General features: G+C 36.9%; 3 protein-coding genes across 3 annotated transcripts; 2 read left to right on the forward strand and 1 right to left on the reverse strand.

The window, feature by feature from the left end:
- Positions 1–582: 582 nt before the first annotated feature.
- Positions 583–7557, forward strand: LOC107035528 (proline-rich transmembrane protein 4; the record flags this gene model as incomplete). The annotated part of the gene is given in 3 exon segments (XM_015252996.1): positions 583–781; positions 1249–4608; positions 5441–7557. A coding segment is annotated over 1 exon segment (2565 nt). The 3' UTR covers positions 4552–4608; positions 5441–7557.
- An 835-nt stretch (positions 7558–8392) lies between these two features.
- LOC107035508 (glycerate kinase) lies at positions 8393–10904 on the forward strand. The gene is made up of 2 exons (XM_015252946.2): positions 8393–9147; positions 9310–10904. The coding sequence occupies exons 1-2, from the start codon at positions 8856–8858 to the stop codon at positions 10335–10337; spliced, it is 1320 nt and encodes a 439-aa protein (XP_015108432.1). The 5' UTR covers positions 8393–8855; the 3' UTR covers positions 10338–10904.
- LOC107035507 (small G protein signaling modulator 3 homolog) lies at positions 10454–19923 on the reverse strand. Its single transcript, XM_015252945.1, has 6 exons — positions 19691–19923; positions 17263–18696; positions 16095–16317; positions 14487–14797; positions 11763–11923; positions 10454–11673 (listed from the first exon to the last, which is right to left on the reverse strand). The coding sequence occupies exons 1-6, from the start codon at positions 19757–19759 to the stop codon at positions 11481–11483; spliced, it is 2391 nt and encodes a 796-aa protein (XP_015108431.1). The 5' UTR covers positions 19760–19923; the 3' UTR covers positions 10454–11480.
- Positions 19924–19926: the final 3 nt, after the last annotated feature.

The raw sequence follows: 19926 nt of genomic DNA on the forward strand, positions 1-19926 counted from the left end.
GACAGTTATTTGGTTAGAGAAACAATTGCAGAGCTAGAGGGAAATTAACAAAAGCTACAGGGAAATTATCAAAAGCTAGGGAGAAATAACCGCTGTAATTTTAATTGAGAAGTACTTCATGTTATTGAATACTGAACTCTGATTGGCCCAGGGAAGGCCAGATCCAATTACCAAAAATAATCATTGATATCTCAATGACATCTAAAACTTTCTAATTCATTGCGAAAATTGAACTTCACATCCATATGAATTTTCAGTGGATTGAAAATTCAGGGAAATTGTTGCTTGATTTTATAAATTATTTAATCATTTTGATTATCATGTGGACCTGAAAAGTGCAATTTCATTGAATACTGCAGACTTTAACTAACTTTTCAATAACAAAAGACATGAAAATTTTGTGTGAATGAGTAATTGTTAAAAATTTCACGATTTCTGATTTGAATATTCAGGGGTAATTTTCTAACAGTGTAGCATAGTAATTAAGCTAATGAGGTTTAATGGGAAGATTGGAAATTATTCAAGATAAATTATGGCAGTCATCAAATGCTAATTGTGATCTGTTTTTTGTTTTCATTGCAGAACAGATCAGAGTAGAACAGCTGAGAATTGTGAAGGATATTATCGACCAGGAAATCATTCCTGAATTGCCATCCGGTGTCCGTCTCAAAATACCATAGAATAAAAGGGAACTGTTATTTTGTTTCCTTTTCTATTACCACGCTCAGGCGAAATGGCACGGGGGATTGATCGAGATTCTGATAGGAAAAAAAGTGTGTCGGTAAGGATAGACTATTTTTTAAATTTTCTATTGCAATAACTATGACAACTAGCTGCCATTAATAATAATGTTATTATGGTTTTATATTATCATTATATTATCGTTTTTCCTTACCTGTGCATGAGAAAAAAGGGAACGGAATGTGAAATCTAAATTCTCATATTAATTAAAGCCGCAATGTTCAAATCTCGCATCCAATTAATTTCAATACGCCAAAATCATTACATTTTCATGAATTAAAATCACTCGGGAGCTATTTTTCAATGAATTTAGTAAGCATGCGGCGAACGAATTCTACCGATACAGAACTATTTACTCTGGAGCAAAATCTCAGATAGAATTTATTTCAATGAAAGGCTTGATATACTACATCCAAAACAGTGAATGAGAGTCAAATAAAAATCGTATGACAATTTCTTTCCTCCTGAACATAGAGACTTGCATTAATTCTAAACTAATAATTTCAGGTCCCAAGAACTCAAGAAGGAGGTTTATTCACCTTGAAAATCGATCGAAGTAGTAGGACAGAAGTGAAGCCTACCTTTTAACCACCTCCACGGAAGGCCCGACTTTTTTCACCATAAAAGCATCGAATCCGATCACCGCCAGTGAATTAAACGAAAGATAAGAAAAAACAACTGCTAATCGACCAGAACGAGTTTTCGCGACTAAATCATCAATAAGCAAAGAAACATAAACAAGAAAACTCAAAAAATAATAATAAAGACAGTTCCCACTTTTTGGCTCCCATCAGCCATAAACAGTGAGAGATTACAAGAGGTGCAAAACGTGTACAGAAACCTGAAAACTGTTTTTAAAAAAGTTGACAAAAGTTCACAACAAACTTTCAACGAAAAAGCCAAAAAAGAAAGGAAACACCGAAAAACTCGTCACAATCTCTCTCTCTCTCTCTCGTTCTCCCGAGATAGATCCAACGAGGGAAGCCAAGTTTTTCAGTGCCACGTTTCCTAAAGACATTTTATTTTCACTTTGGGAATACCAGCTTCCATAAGAACATTCTCTCACATAAAATAACAAAAAAAAACAGAAAAAAATTTTTATTTTTCCTCAAAGTGTCCTTAATCCAAATAAAGAAAATTCTAAACAAACTAGAACAAATGAAAAAAAAAATAAACAACTAAACATTTTGTTGCACGCAAAAAAGTGTAATGATTAAGATATAAATCAATTCTAAATAACTAAAAATGAGTAGAAAAATGGCACGAGTAGTTTTCCTGTTTCTCCTCATGTGGACGTCGATCGATAACTCAAAGAGTTCTACAGACGCCGGTCCAAACTCTCCAGTCTTCAATTTGGACCACACAGCCCTGGAGAAGAACATTGCAGCGATTTTCAACAAAGTTGCTCATAGTTCAGCAACGACGAAACGCAGCGTGCCAGCCTACGAAGCACAGGTCTCAGCCTCAACCACCCTTTCCACTGTTCCCTCCCCACTGACAACAACAACTGCAAAATCATCAACGTCCCTATCTCCCACCACCCCCTCAATCCCCTCAATGAGAAACCCAATTCCCCGTGCAACAGTCTCGCCCCCTTATCGCGAATTACCCTCCTATGCTCCCCCGTCAAGAGCTCCATTCACTCCGCCTCTTCCTCCAGAATATCTGAATCCGTTTGCAGATAAGCCAACTCTTCGCGGGACTAACTCAGAAAACTATTCCGGCGTAAGAAGACCAATTCCTCCACCTAGTTTGACTCCAGCACATGAGAGGATCCCCATAAGACCACCTGATCTGCTTCACGCGCCTATTCAGACACCTGAAAAGCCTCCATCACGAAATAAAGCATTGAACACTCCGAGTAAGGAGCAGAGGGTGCCAGAGCCTTCGGGGGAGATTGAGAGAAAGAACAATAGTAATGATTTCGTTCCAACTCTACATTATCCCAGCATTTCCAGAATCCTTTCTGGTAGTAATGGAAGGAAGCAGGATATCCCGGAGATATTATTAAAGCCTCTATCCACAAAAACACCAATGACCAATGTTCCCGCAGCTTCTACAACAGAGAGAAGTACTAGTACGACATCTATGACGATCAGAACCACTAGTATAGTGAGATCAGTGACAAGACCTACTATTTTTAATCTGCCAAACACAAGGAGACAAGAGCCTGGTGATAACAATGGAAATAACAGCGAGGACGACGAAAAGATGGAGGAAATAGAGATTGTCGATGCGGAGAGACTACCTTATCCCCAGCCTCAACCCCCTGCTCCATCAAAAAGACCTATCGATCACAATCACATTGTTCCTCATGCTGACAGTCACCACCCCCTAGAGAACACATGGAGAATCGCCTGGTCCCTTCACGTCTACATAGCCGCCATTATGTTCACTCTCATGGCCCTCTACTCTATCTACAAAATTGTGAGATTCAACGAAGCCACCAACTTATTGACTCAATCTTATTTTCTTACTGTTCATCTACTTTTAACGACAGTCTGTACACTCAGGTGCTTTCACCTGTTCTACGATGCTTACAACCTTGGAAAATCGTTGTCAAAACCATTGTCACAGATACTGATGTATCTGCCAGCTCCATTGCTGTCCACAGCATTTGCCACATTAGTTCTTCATCTGGCTAAATGCTCCGAGGCTCCATCATTGAATAACAAATTTCTATCGCCAATGACACTGGGATTATGTTCAATGATCCACATTGTACTCTGCCTCTCCCTACATGTTTCCACTCACATCCTAGGGTACGAAGATGACGCCAGGATTTTACCCTTAGTCTGCCAGTGCATTTACATAGTGGTTTGTGTTACTCTTGGACTATGCTACATGTACGTCTATAGAGTTGTGAGATCTCAAATCAATCTAACGACTAATAAATCGGGGGGCTCACATGTTACCAGTGATCCAACGACGGTGGCCCTAGGTACTGCCATTACCACCACAATAGCAACAGCGTTGCTCTTCATTCTGATGGGTTTCGTTCAACTGTATGGAATCTTCGGTGTGCAAGAGAAGGCTCAGCCTTATCCATGGCTCTGGTGGGGCTGGCAATTTTCGGTGAGACTTATCGAGCTTTCCATGTGCGGATTACTCGCATGGGTCGCTAGCCTCTCGCAGTATCCCCTGAGAGAAAAGCAAATGCAACAACATTCTGCTCACTCTGGATTCGCCCTCTTCCCATGTGGAAGCTCCACTAGCACTGAGAATATGGACGATGTACTGTATCCAGCAATTTGTAGCACCAATCAGGCTATTCAGAATTATACCATGAGAACTGGGAAACAGGTATATGATGACAGTTTTCCATTAAATACATTACCTGAGCACTTGAATATTTCGGGCACATTTGAGAGGCACTCGATACGAAAGAGCGGAACCATGGGGCATTTTCCACATGAGGGGAGGGGATCGTTGAATCGACATGGCAATGGGGTCCAAACACTGAGGGGCTCGGAGAACAGGGGAAGGCATACGCCACAGGGGCTGCACGAGCAGGCCCCGGCGTCCGGCTCCACCATGCTGGTGGCTGAGGACGGATTTGTTAGGTTTAGAACGCTTGGAGCCGAGGAGGATGAGATGAGCGATACACAAAGTATTGCAGGAACGCATGGTAGGGGAGGTGGGTCATTGGCCGGCAGTGTGAGGTACAGTGCCAGGCATAATGCTGCACAGCATCATGCACAGCAGCACCCGCACCAGTATCAGCACATGCACACGTTACAGCATCCTCATGATAGACAGCATATTCAGGGACATCATCAGAGTCATCATCAGTTGTATAATAACACGTAGAAGGGGGAAAAAGTGGCACGCGTTGAGTGGAGAGCGCCTGTGCCAATTGTTGGAAACGTAAGTTTCATTTTGTGAGTTTTTTTTTCTCCGACATAGGTAAATTGTTCCAGGATCCTCCCCTTCAAAATATCTTCAATTTTAATTTTTTTATAGTGGATACTCTCATAAAAAACACTTACTACCGAGATGATTCGATATACAACGAAGTGGAAAGACTCATTCACATTTATAATTGCCGATGTCAAAATAATTAGGGGAGAGTGAGGCAAAATAAAACTGTCAAAAAAAACGACTGTTTGGTGCAATTCAAGCAAAAAAAATTTTATTCAATTTTCTTCTTTTATTAACTTTTTTGTATTCTTGGGAGTACTGATGAGAATAATAATTTTCCATTCAGTAGAATGGAAAATTATTGAGAAGTTTTGACGGGCGAAGATTTTGTCAATGGATTAATTGAAAAGAAAATGAAACAGCAAAATCCAAAGTCCAGAGCAAAGCCCACGGGAGATTCACAGGGGGAAAAAGGAAAATGTGATGCTGAATTTCAATCGAATAATCCATTGACAAAATCTTCGCCCATCAAAATTTCGCAATCTTCTTATTCTTCTCATCAGTACTCCCAAAAATAAAAATAAAATTTGAAAAAAAATTTAATTAAAAAAATTTTTTTTGCTTAAATTGCGTCAAACAGTCATTTTTTTCACTATTTCATTTTGCCCCACTCTCCCCTATATTCGTGCATTTAATATTTCTTTTTGCCCTCTCTCCACTCCACTTTTTTCTCCCACGACTATTCATTAACGGTTGACATTCATTGTCATCCACCATACTTTGCATAATTCAACGAATGAATTTCTCAACTCCTTATTTACAATTTTTGTTCCATCAGCTTTTCCCTGCAACCACCAGACACGTCATAGTACGAGCTGATCAGTCAACTAAAGCAACTACTAGCAGTACTCTGTCCATCCGACGTACTCAATTTGAAGAGATAATTTAATATTAAATTTAAGTGTAATATATTTTCAAATGTATAAAATGCGAACGATTTAAGTTTAAGGAGATTAATGAAATAATGCCCGCCGCTCTCGGCCCCGCTGCTTGATATCCATTCCCCCTATTAACAAAAATGGGGAAACCAAATTGAGTCCAAATAACCGCCAAGTACGAATTTTCGATTTTATGAATACTCCGGAACTATTGAAATCGTCAAATAAAATCGAAAATTGTATTACTGAATAAAGCCGTATAGCCAAGGAACATCGTCTACATTTTCTTATCTTTAAATATGGATAGTGTATTGAAGCTTTGAATTTGAATTCCTATCTTGGGCAATCGGTACTTAAATCCACGGTCCTTGTGATTTTTAAATGAAAAAGAAATAACTACATAATAAATGCATGAACATAAGGAAACATAAATGAAATTGATGTAAAACAGTGATTGGATGTGCCCTAATGACATATGACGAATGAAGATTTTCATCACAGTTACAGGAATCTTGTCGCATAACTTATTCTTCAATTCATTGGAAAACGATACGTGAAGTGTATTTTAATTTCTTATTTATTGCGCATTTGATTTATTAGTTTGTATCATATATTTTTCATCTTCGAAGTAATCTGTTTTCAAAGAGAAACAATGAAACATTCATATATTTTTAAAACAGAGGGATATCGAAATGAGAGAGGTGAGTTTAAGAATTCCAAACAGAAATTTGGCCAATTGCTGTGAAATTAATGGATTTAGAGGAAAATATCAAAATAGCCATCACGAAATTTAAGCAATTCTCAAAAGGAAAGTTTTCTTGGTCATTTTTCTGTAAAACCATTTTCTTTCCTTGAAATTTGCAAATGATCTAGGAATAATCTTTAGCCTCATATGTTTTTGCTAATTTCCTATGGAAACAATGAATTGTGTTATAAAGTTGACCACTGGGTCCAATACACAATTAGAAAAGCAATTCCAGTGAGTAATCAGCCAAGCTGGAAATTATACACTCTTAAAAACCAGTTTTCAACATCATTGGTCAATGAATTTTTTTTAATGAAAGAAAAAGGATAAAGAAATTGTACAGTCGATATTGAATTATCGTTGAGTCCTTAAAAATGTGAGACTTAGTTAGTTCGTAAGGATTACGAGCTTAAGTTGTCCAATTGTATACGTTAAGGAACAATTTATTAGTCTAAGTTTTATGTAAAGCGACGAAGACAGAAAAAAAGGTGAAGAGACGTTTTAAATGTTGTAGAAATATCAACACAAAAAATGTACCAGAAGACTGCAATTTGATGAATGACAAGAAGTTATCGATTATTATCATACTTCACGCGAACATGGCCAGCCTATCTTTGTATTTTAAGAATATTGTGGTACAAACCTGAAGGCAATTATCATTTTTCAATGCCAACAATTGTAAATGAGATCAATTAGGATATTGAATTATTGAATTTTTTGTTCAAAATTTCTATAGTTTAGCGGTAAAAAAATTTGAAGATAGATTTTAAACGCCTTTAAAAATTATTTTGCAGACATCTTCCCAAGAAAAAGGGTTAGACAAAATGGTTATGAGACCGCTTCGAAAACCTTACAAAATACTATAATAGTTTTTTGGAATAAAGTCCCATATATTTACAAAATGAACAGTCTGGAATTTTTAAATTTATTTATTCGGTTTATTATTCTTCCTTTTTACCGCTTAACTACAGATTCTACGATGGAATTCATTATTTTCTAAATTAGCAAACGTCCAGAAAATAAAAGGCGGATATTCATAGAAATTTGTACATTACAAAATTGTGATTTTTTTTAATTTCTTAATTTATATAGGTAGAAGAAGAATGTATTTATTACATTTATATATATTTTTTTTCAATTCGTTGGAAAACTGCCAGTTGTCGTTTATGATTCGATTGTGTTCCTCCGTATTTTGGAAACTCTTTTTCTTTTTATCCGGGTAATCAGTAATCCTTTCCAAAAATTTCTATGAAATTAAACCATTTTACCCCATATTCGAAATTTAATGAATTTTCATTTTCTTTTTCCTGTCTATTGACATTTTATCGAATTTGATTTAATTTTCATCTAGCCCGGGTAGAGTATGATGTGTAATACGTTTGTGGAATATTAAATGATTTCTTAGTCCTTTCCCACTCTTTTTTATGATTGCAGTTTTTATCAGAAAATATTAAAAGCATTCTGAAAAAATACCGAGAGAAACCAAACCGTGAAAATGTCAACATTTCTTATGCGTGTGATTCAAGCCGATCTTAGGAAAAAGCGAGCGTTCGTATTCTAATATAAAAAATCCTCAGAATTATACGAGATATAAAGGAAAAATGGAAAGCTGCTTACTCAAATTTAAAGGAATGGAAAGGAATTATTTTAAGGAATGGGAGAAAACGCAAAAAAAGGAAAACCAATTGTATATTACCTGTACAAAATTAATAGAAGTGAAGTAAAACACATTTTTTCATTCATTTCTTCAATACTCCCGACATTTTTGTTTATCTCACCACAACCATTGTGAACACTAACAGAGTCGATGCTGATTAAAATCATACCGATATAGTAATTACATCGTATCTCTCTCTTTCTCTCTCTCTCTCTCCCCTTTTCTCCTTCTTCCTATTTATCTTAATGAGAGAGAAAGAAAGAACAAACGTTTACTGAAGGCACGGTCGTAAGCTCAAGAGCACAACATCCGCGCCAGCCTAATCACGAAGAATGTTCTATCAAGTTTCTAAATAACGTGCATTACACAACAAAACGGGGGAGGGGAATTTCGACGACGAGAAATATTCAACATGAAATTCCAAAGAGGAAAATGAGTTATTTGTTAGGAACAACATGCTCGTAACGTGTTGTCAGTTTCCTTACGACAGAGAGGTGGCGACTCTGCAATGAAGCACAAAGCTCATCTCCGTTGCCCGAAATATTATATATCTGTTGCCAAATTGTATGCAGCGATGCACAAATTTCCAGAATAACTGAAACAAATGTGCGGCATTCTGTGATCCGTGCGCGAATCTTAATAGCAGAGTCGCCACCTTTATGTCACAAGAAGACTAACAAAGACAACTCCGTTTTTCGTTAGAAAAATCATTGTATTGGTGAAATACGTCGTCGTCATCCGTAATTTTTGGAACCAGCAATAACAACGGTAACATGATAGCTCAGTTACCTAATAACTGTGTTACTAGTGACGGAGCATACTTGTGGCAATTAACAGTCTTATTGGGAAAGAAAAAAAAATTACAATTCGTGAGTAAATTGATCCCCACAATTGCTTGAAAATCATCGAAACGATGAGCGGAAAAAAGAGCTACCTGCTAGATATGAAAAACTACCTGAAGGATATTTTCTTCGCTGGATTAAACTCAGTGAAGCCTCATATGTTGATCCGAAATAAAATCAAAGTAAGTGAAAACACTTTATTCGTCGAAGGAAAGAGTTACGCACTAGGTAACAGAGTTTATCTCATTGGCTTTGGGAAGGCAGTGCTTGGGATGGCAATGGAGATGGAGAAACTGCTCGGAAAAAGATTAACTAAAGGAATCGTTAGCGTCCCTCGAGGCTCTATAAATGAACAATTGAAGAGTATGAACAATTCCGTATTTTTTGCGTCAAGCGGTGTCGTTAGTTACCGAGAAAATTGCGTGAATAATCAGGCAGATGAAGAAACACTAAAAATTACTCGAGAATTGATGGATTTAACGACATCTTTAGATGAAAAGGACACTCTAATCATCTTGGTTTCAGGTGGAAGTTCAGCCCTTTTATCGATGCCCTGTCCCCCGATAACTCTGAAAGAGAAAAATGAATTCTGGAAAAAACTGCAGAACTGTGGAGCTGATATCAAAGAAGTGAATATCGTTAGGCAAAAATTATCGATGGTGAAGGGAGGAAAATTTATAGAATTAGCTCACCCTGCTACTGTTATTAGTCTCATTCTATCAGATATTATTGGAGATCCAGTGGATTTAATTGGTGGAGGGCCCACTTGTTATGCCAACAGAGACCCTTGCGAAGTCTTCAAAATTCTTGATAAGTACAATATAAAAAACATCGATAATACGATGAAACAATTGTTGAATACTAATGAAATTCGTGATAGAAATCATTTTACTAATGTGAATAATCACATTATTGGTAATAATTCATGTGCAATCAATGCTGCACGAGATGAAGCTTTAAAAAACGGTTTGAATGTAATTGTTTTGTTCAATGATATTCAAGGATTAGTGAAAAATGTCAGTAAAATGTATGTCATGCTGGCAAAACTTTTCTGCGGAATACTGAATAACTCAATAACGAAAGAGGAATTTACAAGTTATGTAAAAAATTGTGAAGACTTGAAAAGACTCGAGGGAAGAATTGAAAACATATTTTCACATCTGAAGATCCATAATGATAAAGGATTGTTACTGATAGGCGCTGGGGAGCCCTCTGTAGTTGTGACAGGGACAGGAAAAGGTGGAAGGAATCAAGAATTAGCTCTGCAATTTTCCCTGGATTGGGCTCAGGAGATAGAGAAAACCTCTAAGATGAAGGAATTCGACGTACTTTTACTAAGTGCTGGAACAGATGGACAGGATGGGCCAACCGATGCTGATGGAGCCTTCGGTTATGCGGATATTTCAAAAAATGAGAAAAGTAAGGATTATTTAGCTAATAATGATGCTTACCATTTCTATTCGGATTTCGAGGGGGGAGAGAACTTGCTGAAAACAGGATTATCTGGAACTAATGTGATGGACCTTCACTTAATTTATATTAAGAAGAAATAGTGATTTCCGTAACAAGTATGGAAAGAATAGAGACAAAATTATTACAAGATTGGGAAAGACCTCTTCTTTTCTAGTGGAGTAAAGAAGAGTGAAATTTTTATTGGATAATAAACGGATTCCCTCCATTAATAAAGTTTTATTTGATTTAAACATAACAGTGCGATAAAATTATGAAAAAATGTGGACGTTCAGAGGAAGCTACCTATAAATATACAATTTAAAAAAGGACACATCAAACCTCCGTCAGTTGTAATATGAGCGTGCCGGACTGCCGCGTTTCTCAGAAGAATGTTTTTCATCACATAAATCACTGTTTTAAGGAAAATCCGTATGTTGGTATATTACAGTTCAAATTTTTAAACGTCTCTCTTATTGTATAATCATGTAAAGAATGGGGAGTGAATAAATTAGGCGCAGAGACGAAAAATTAATTATAGTACTAGAGCCAACCAGGCTATCACTAATTATTAATCAAATTAATACTGTATTTATACATTGACATAGCCAAATTATACTACACACACATACACACATGAGAAATATATATATATTTTTGGTTTCGATGGAGATGTCAAGTGGTCTTTTCATTTCCGTAATAAGGTGGTGAAAAACAGGAGGTAGGTCTATAATTTGTGTGCAGATTATTCTGTCAATATGTTCGAGACGAGATTCATTAAAAGACCTTTTTTCGATTTTTAGGAACTACTCAGTTCCATGAATATTATTGCAGAACAATCTGTAAGGAAATTTTTTAAGCTATCTGACGTCATCACTCTGCTACAAATTTTTACCTCTTGAATTCAACTTTCCCTCATTTGGAGAACATTATTTTTCCTTTTTTTAATGTAGGTATATGAATAGTTTTTTCCTCTGATTTAAAAACTTCCAGGACGGATGATTGAATGATAGAGTGATAAGTCAATAAACGATTCTCTCTTTCTCTTTCTTAGTCTTCGCTCTCTTTAGAGAAATATGATTTAATTATGTCGACCTTTTTAATAACTATTATTACATATCAATTCAGAAATAATGAAAGGAAAATACAATGTAGAAGTAATTAGCCTAAAAATCCTATTTGAAGAGTAGAAGAAATTAAGAAATTAAGAAAGTAATGTGAGGAAGTTTCTTCAAACTAATATCCATTCACAAATCCCAGCTGAATAAGTGATGCTTCACAAGCATATCTCTGACTCCGTCTTTTAGTGGCTGAGATTGCTCTTTCTTCGGTGGTAATTCCCAATCAGGATTGAGATTGAAGGCAAATTGACTGAGAATTCTAAGCTCACATTTAATTTGGACCCAGCCCGGACTGTTTATGAAACTCCATGGGTGGTACCTAATTAATTAAATTCATTGATATATTACACCTATATATGATTGTGTATTACATTTTCATTATACTATTAATGAAATAATTTTTTTTACCATTTTTGTACTACTTCAACACACGAACATAAAACCTCGAGCCAGAGGTGCAGAACTTGTTCGTTTAGTCCGAGACAAATCAAGGAACGTAGCTTGACGTCCATTTGAGCATGGGCATTGTCGTGAGTGAGATTGACTGACTGAACGCAACGATAAAGTAGCTAGGACGACAAATACAGTAATTAATCAGTAGTAATAAATCAGAGCTTCAAAATGATCAGGAATTTCACGATAGCTTCGTTGCAAGTAAATGAGTGTCAAATTTCTAAGGATTAAACATCGGTTACTGAAAGCCGGTTGCCAATGGCAGCGGGAAATATTTGAAAAATATCCAGTAATAATAGCACTGCTATCCGTTTCAAAATCGTAGAACAAGAAACAATTTTTTATTGACAAAATGATTATTTACCTTATCCTATACAGAGCCTCATCATCTTAAATTCATTAGTGCTAATTATATCGTAATGTAAAGATACAAAAAGGCCCGATTTTGAGGATCCGGGAAAATTCACGAACTTTGCCATCTTTTAATGGTTCTGAGATATCTGTGCACAACATTTTCGTTTGAAAAACGAATAATTTTTAGAATTTTCAAATTCTTCCTTCTCGCGTATACTTTTGAATGCTGTAGCAACTATAAAAAAAATCAGCATATTTTTGCCGCCATAATTTGGAACAACAAGAAGACGGCAAGGCTCATGAATTTTTGCAGCCGCTTAAAATCGGGCGTTTTTTCACCTTTACATTACGATATAATTAACACTAATGAATTTCGGAAGATGAGAATATGTATAGGATAAGATGAATAATCAATTCATCAATTAAAACTTGTTTCATATTTCTAATATTTTTACGCCACTCATGCCTGAAACCGGCTGGATTACACACTCGATTATCCACTATGACAAGTCAGTCAATAGAGGGGTGGAGTTGTTCACCTAGTCGAACGCTAGTCAATCACCGGTCAATTCGTAATGCTTGATCGAGAACGGTCGTATAGAATCCGTCTAATACTCGCGATCGAACAATAATATTTTTTCATCACGCTGTGACGAAAAGTGAACTTTTCGGCACGCTCCGCGTGCCTAAAAGTCCAATTTCCGCCACATTGTGATGAAAAATATTGTTCGTAACTCGTGAAAAAATGTTTTTTAGCTCGTTACGAAATATACTATTACGAGTTTGGGGAAGGACCAATACCAATCTCCGGATGAGGAAAGTGAAGGTCAGTACGGAAAAGATACTTTTCATCATGCTGTGACGAAATATTGTTCGTAACTCGTGAAAAAATGTTTTTTAGCTCGTGGGATTATATCACTCGCCTTCGGCTCGTGATATAAACCTCCCACTCACCAAAAAACACTTTTTTGCACTCGTTACGAAATATACTATTTCGGCACGAAGTAAACGTAGCAGTAGTGTTAAAATAGTATATTTCGTGACGAGTGCAAAAAAGTGGTTTTTGGCGAGTGATATAATCCCACGAGCTAAAAAAACATTTTTTCACGAGTTACGAACAATATTTTTCATCACAATGTGGCGGAAATTGGACTTTTAGGCACGCGGAGCGTGCCGAAAAGTTCACTTTTCGTCACAGCGTGATGAAAAAGTATTATCTGACTCATGTGACTATAATCCTCGAAGTCACATTCGTCAAGTAATACTTTTCTCGTCTGATGACATAATGTACTATTGCGGCACTCGCTTCGCTCGGTGACAGGGCGGTTTTCGGACCTAGTGTTGTAAAATAAGCCACCATATTCCCTATTCCTTGGCTTAACCCTAAATTGGTCACCATACGCGAGAATCGCCGCACAGCCCATTTTCGTCTTGTAATATCAATTTGATGACTGAGTAAACACAAAAAAAACAAATCTGTTGTGTAAGAGTGTGAACAATTTTTGTGAACTATTTATTTCAATAATTTTCCTATTATTAAACCTGGTAAAGCGCTTCAAATGAAAATGTCAAAAACGAGGTAGCCAAAGTAGGATTAAAAAATTCATAGAATATTTCCCTCAAGTTTTCCCACATATCTACGATCCGAATGAATTTTGTAATAAAATTTCAATCTGCACAACTCACTCCAGTTCACACATGCAGGAAAAATATCGGTAAATATCCTATTATTTTAAATGCCTCAGGGTATCACAATCAGTAATAGTATCCCGAGAATTGTAAAATTATCCGCTATTCCTAAAACATTCATTTTCGCTCAAACTATCGAGTTTCAAAAATGTGCTTCTACCTGTAAACAAAGGTAAAAGTCGTTGGTACTCGCGAGCAATGAGAGCTGAAGAATACAGAAACAAAAACATTAAACTCTTCGGCTTAACAAGCTCAGAGAATAGAGGCTTTTCCGTAATCGTGAAAAAGCTGTTGAAGTTCAAGAAAATACAAAGTTTCGCGATTGGACAAGTTGAACTGAAATTTCACGGTTCAAGAAAATAGTTTTAAAATATTCCAAAAAATTGGTGTACATAACAGAAAGGAATTTAGAGATGAACCTAAGAACAAACACGGAAAATAATGATGGTAAACAATTACATAGTAGGGCTACTAGGGTCACTAAGGTCATAAAATTCATATAAAGGGTCACATACGACAAAATCTGGTTGACATTGTTTGGAAAGTATTTCGGTGTTTTTTCGCCTTCGGACGGTTTGGAAGGGATGTTTGAATATTTGTTTGAATATTTTATTCTAAAGATAAGATAAAAAATACCTCCTCTGGAGTAAGCACTTTTCCATCCTCGTCCAATCGATATGTTTTACAGAGAACGAGTCGACTGTAAACAGAATTGAAATCTTTTTCAACTTCTCTAGTGGAGGCTTCTTCAATGAACAACCAAGGATGACAGGGACCCCCTAAAAAATTGGCTCTTCTCATGCCATGCTCTAGAACTGCTTTAATAGCTGGACATAATGTTCCTCGAACAAGATCAGTCACAGCTTCACTAACTGCGTCATCCCCAGCACATGTGTATTGCTTACTTCTTTCGTCCAGTAATTGTACAAATTTAGCAGGAAACCATCCTATCGAAAAATAAAACATTGTTCACAATTAGTCTCTGAACGTTCTATTCAAACCTCGATTGTTTCTATCAACAAGAACTCGCACTGGTGACGCTGGTGCCTTCAAAATGACACCTGATTTGTAAAATTCTGAACTTTTTTCATGGACTTACGAGAACTTTATGCGAAAATTGAATTTTCATGTTTCACTTAAAAAATTAACTTTGATTGAATCTTTCGATTCTCCTAAGTGGACTAGACAGGAATATTTATACATTATTTTGAAGAGCGTTTACTATTTCTCAAAGTGGTGGATGAAAAATCTGATTCAATTGAAATTATTCATATACCATTTTGAAGGGTATTTGTTATTCTTCGAAATTGGACATGGTAATTCCGATTCAATGAAATGTTCATCAAGTTATAAAAGATTGTTTCCACTTATTACGTTATGTCACACGCCAAAAATAACAGTTTTTGCCATTTATCGAGGCTTTAGACTTGACCTGCGGGAATGCGTCAGATGTATTGAAAATCTCGATGAGATCTTCAAATTGATACCCCATATTATGTATTCCATCCACTAGATAAATTGTTATAAGCGATTAACTTTTTAAAAATCAACAACGAACTTGAAACGTTAACGAGCCAATGAAAAAACATTAACGTTCGAGTGTACGTAGTTTGCCAAGAATATTTCTGCTGTGGAGAATCCCCACTGGAAAGCCCTAACGATGATTGGGTCTGCCCGTAAGAAAGCAGTTGGACAGGAACGTTGGGGACCTGGCCACTCGGCCTGAAACCTCAAGGTCCTCTAATTATTTGAAAAATATAATTATGTAATATAACTATTCTAACATACCAGACGAAATGTGATTCATTTATTTTTGTCACCGAGGCCTATCCAGGTTCTTTTCAAGAGATTATTTTATTCAACTGGAGTGCAGGTCTATACTATCCAGAACCCTTTCACCATGAATTATCTCGGTACTGATGAGCAATTTCAAGAGAACATTTCAAAATTGAAGGGACAGTTTCAATTTACAATTAAAAGGTGCTTCGACATTTTCCCCGAAATTTACTTCTTTCCGAGATGATCACTCAATTGATACACGTTATATGGTGATTTAATGAAAAAATCCAATTATTTTCCATTGATAAATAAAAAGCAAAAGAATCATCATGAAAAATACAAAAAGGGTGATTATACCATACTCGAAGATTTCGAATGATTCGTCAAGACGAATCTTAGAATATCTCAAGGACCCCCAAATCTATCGAAACCAGCAAATGGAGCAATTATTAGCAAACAACATACCTCTAAGCCCATTCAACTCTCCGATCCAACAGTGTTCGTCCTTCTGACTGATGATCGTAATAATATCATTCTTTCGGAATCCTAGTTCATCATCGTCATGTCTTTCGAAATCCAGCAGAGCCTTCGCCCTCCGCTGCCGTATCCTCGACACATTGATATAATTATCATGATCCTTAGAGTGACTCTCCATCGTATAATCTGCCACGAGAGCTCCAGCATTGATCTTCAATTTCATGGAAAATACATATCCGATTCACCATATTCTTGAAACGTTCCTTAGCTTGTTTTAAAACAGCCAATTACATTTGGAAGAAAAATGCTAATGAACCCTCTTTGCACCCCATACAAATGTCCGCAAAAAAAGTCGCGCGACTCTTTTTTGGCTACCTCCACAGATGAATCCCATTCCCCTGTTTGATCTCGATCTTAAAGTTCGCTAATCAGCTTGTCCTCTGACTCTCTAGCCGTCAAACTAAGACCGTCGTCATCATTGAGTCTATGTTCTCTCCTCGCTCGAAACTCCTGAATTTTTTTCATGTATTTTTTATCGAGACGACAATGTAAATAATTTTCACTAATTTTATCCACTGTTTTCTTTTCAAGTAATATGAAATATTTCATCTATAATTCAATTGGTTAAATTAGGGCGATTACACTTTTCTTTTTTCATTTGATTGAAATTCAGTATCAAATTTTTCTTTTTTCCACACTGGGTCTTTTCCTGGTACTTCCTCTGAACTTCCGATTTTGATGTTTCATTTTCATCAGAACTTCAGCTCGATCTTGTTTTCCGCCTCTGCAAGCTCGGCTCATTTCCATCACCATTGATAGGGTAAAAATTCACGGGTTATATATACATGTCTTCTTCGGATGAGGAGAGACAATAGACTCAGCAGTGACGAGGTCAAGTTTAGCTGCTGGAGACAGGGGACGAGCTAACTAGGGGACGCCGAGAGGAGGTTGAGATCTAACAGGGGAATGGGAATCTCTGCCTACGGCCAGCATGATAAAAAATATTGTTGCAAAATATGATTGCAAAAGTTTTTTTCGGCCTAATGACGAAATATACTATTTTTTGCTTGAATTGCATAAAAAAATCGTTTTTCGACTCTTTCATTTTGCCCCAGTCTCCCATAAATAAAGTATAATAATCAGTAGTTTTATTCACCTTCGGATCGACATTCATAAAATGCCTAGCTACTTGCAGGACAGTCTCTCTCAAATCGACTAAAATTTCCGTCTGCCTTATATTTTTAGATTTGGCATCCTCTCCCTTCTCATCTCCGCCAAACAGAAAACTCTGCAGCATAGATTTGGATCTCTTCATCTGCCTTTTGTTCAAATGCTGCTTAGGCAAATTAGGACTTGCATCGGGGTTCCCAACAAGCCCCCCTTGGTCTGCCATTAAATATGCCAAGTGTCTCCTCCTGTGCGTCTCTACCAAAACATCAGTGAGAGACCCACTGACTTCCAAAGAAATCTTGAAAAGCTGATCAACATCGTCAATGTCGCCCGGGATGTCCGAAAGTGCATTAAAGATCTGAGCAGAATTCTCTAATTGCTTTAATTCGGTCTCCCTCATTTTCAGCATCCCTAGAGTAATTTGGAATAAGACGATTGATCCATCAAACAAGATTAGATCCCAAATCCTCAATAAAATTTTCATGTGCACGACGGATGCAAAAAGCGTCAGGAACCAGTGGAGAGAGATGAGACTAAGTTCAATGTCATGTTGGATTAATACATGATCAATGTCAGATAAGTAATTAGTAACCAGTGTCCTCAAGACCTTTTGATCTGCTTGGACCCCGAGAAGGGTGGAAGAATAATAAGAAGCTGGTAATAAGTCCTCAACAATGGTTGCCATCATCCAGAAAGTATCTTCCTCTTCAAGTAAAAGGAGCAAAGAAGCTGCTATTGTTCCTGTACCTTGGCAGTAACCAATATCGGGGTACAACCACGCTAATCCCCTCATTACTCTTCGTAATCTAGGGATTCCTGTGCTGTGAAGGTGAGAGAAACAGGCGTTTGCCGGCATAGTCCGCAACAAATCTTTTTCTATTTGCTTAGAGGTCATCAAGGCGTCATTGCTGGAAGCTTTCACAATATCTTTGTACGTCATTTCTGATGACGATTTTTTCTGCAAAGCCCCTGATACCCTCATCCAGATTCTAGGGCGAAGGGAATGAGGAACTCCTTGTCGAACCATTTCTCGAAGTTTTTCGGTTCTCGGCAGGCGCTCATCTGTTTTTCCATTTTCCCAGGAGATGTCAGAGATCTCTTGGGTGCGGGTGAACTCCAAGAGGGTAATCCACTGATGCTTGTGCTCTGGGTCATCCATAAATGGGACACCAAGAAGTTTCTTGGAGCTTTGTTCTGGGCCGTCTTCCTCTTCCACTCGAAAACCGAATTCGTCGAATCGGTAGTCAGGTTGGGAATTTGGATCGTCCGGTTGGCTGAGTTTAGCGAGAATATCTTGAGGCCACATAGATGGTGTCAGAGCGGAGAAAGGACCCCCAGGGATGGGAGAGATGACATCGTCGCAGAAACCGTTCAGGTCGGTCTCGCAGTCGTCTTCAGAGCCGATTGTTTCCAGTTTTTGCTGCATTGAAACGAAAACAGCATCCATTAAAAAAAGAGTGACTACTGTTATTGATAATGTTCCACTAACTACATCATACTACTGCAAGTGTCGAATGAATATTCTTTTCGAGTAATATGCAATTTAACCAGTTCTTCAAGAAATAGTTATTTGACTTTGTGATATTTTACTTTATTAGATGCATAAATATATACTACAATATCGATCTGAATAAAATTCTTCCATATACTTCCTGGCACTTACAAAAAGGGCAGCAATCTACTATACAAGTGACTTTGAGATATTCAAGAAAATGAATTTAGATACAAACTTGAACATCTTTTAAACTAACCATCTAATTTAGCCCATTTTGAATACAAAATATTCCGGTATAAAGAGAAAACTTCGTGCCAAATTCCAAGTTAATATGTCGATTTTTGCAAAAATGAGAGTGCTAACAAGGATCTTGAGCGAAAAACCGAAAAATGTAAATATCGAGACGAATATTTTAAAAAACAAATTGAAATCGGTTGAGAAGTTGTTGAGATATTTGCGAAAAGCGGTTTAAATACAAGTGGCGATTTCTCAAAACCGGCTGGATCGATTGCACTGAAACTGAGCGCAGAGTTAGTTCTCATTAATACCTATAATCTGACAGTTTCAAATTTTTTGAAATCATTTTTGTCCTTAATTCTTTAATTTTCTAAAATTTGGCCGTCAGGTGGATACCTACTTCTACAAACAAGGTGGTCAAACTTGGTATTTTTACGTTTCAGACCATTCTACATCATTTCCAAGCAAAATAAAAGAATCTAAAAATAGACCGATTTCAATGCTTCCATTCGGAAGCAAAAATCAAAATATTTGAATGAGCGAAAAAGAATGATCTTCAACAGTTGTCGATGATTGCTGAAACTTAAGATGACTTATTCTTTGACCATTAGAGATATAATTTCTTTTCTTTTGTTTTTCAATTCACAATCAACATCACTTATTTGGATTGTTATTTACTCACATTATAATCATCTTTTCCAACATAACCCTCGTGATCTCTCACATTGAATAACGATTTTGCAATGTCCATTGTTGAATTGCTCGAAAATCGGGCTCATTCATTTATTTATAGCTCATGGTGTTTCTCTCTCATGGAGCTGGAGATCGTTGGTTGATCAACGAGAACCAATAATTTTTCAAGCAATTAAAAATGCTTACAACAGCTGTCAGCAGACTTGTTGTTACTTGTCGGACTGA

The sequence above is a fragment of the Diachasma alloeum genome, unplaced genomic scaffold, assembly GCF_001412515.2.
Source record: "Diachasma alloeum isolate Michigan unplaced genomic scaffold, Dall2.0 Dall_scaffold_00198, whole genome shotgun sequence".
In the NCBI taxonomy this organism is placed as follows: Eukaryota; Metazoa; Arthropoda; class Insecta; order Hymenoptera; family Braconidae; genus Diachasma; species Diachasma alloeum.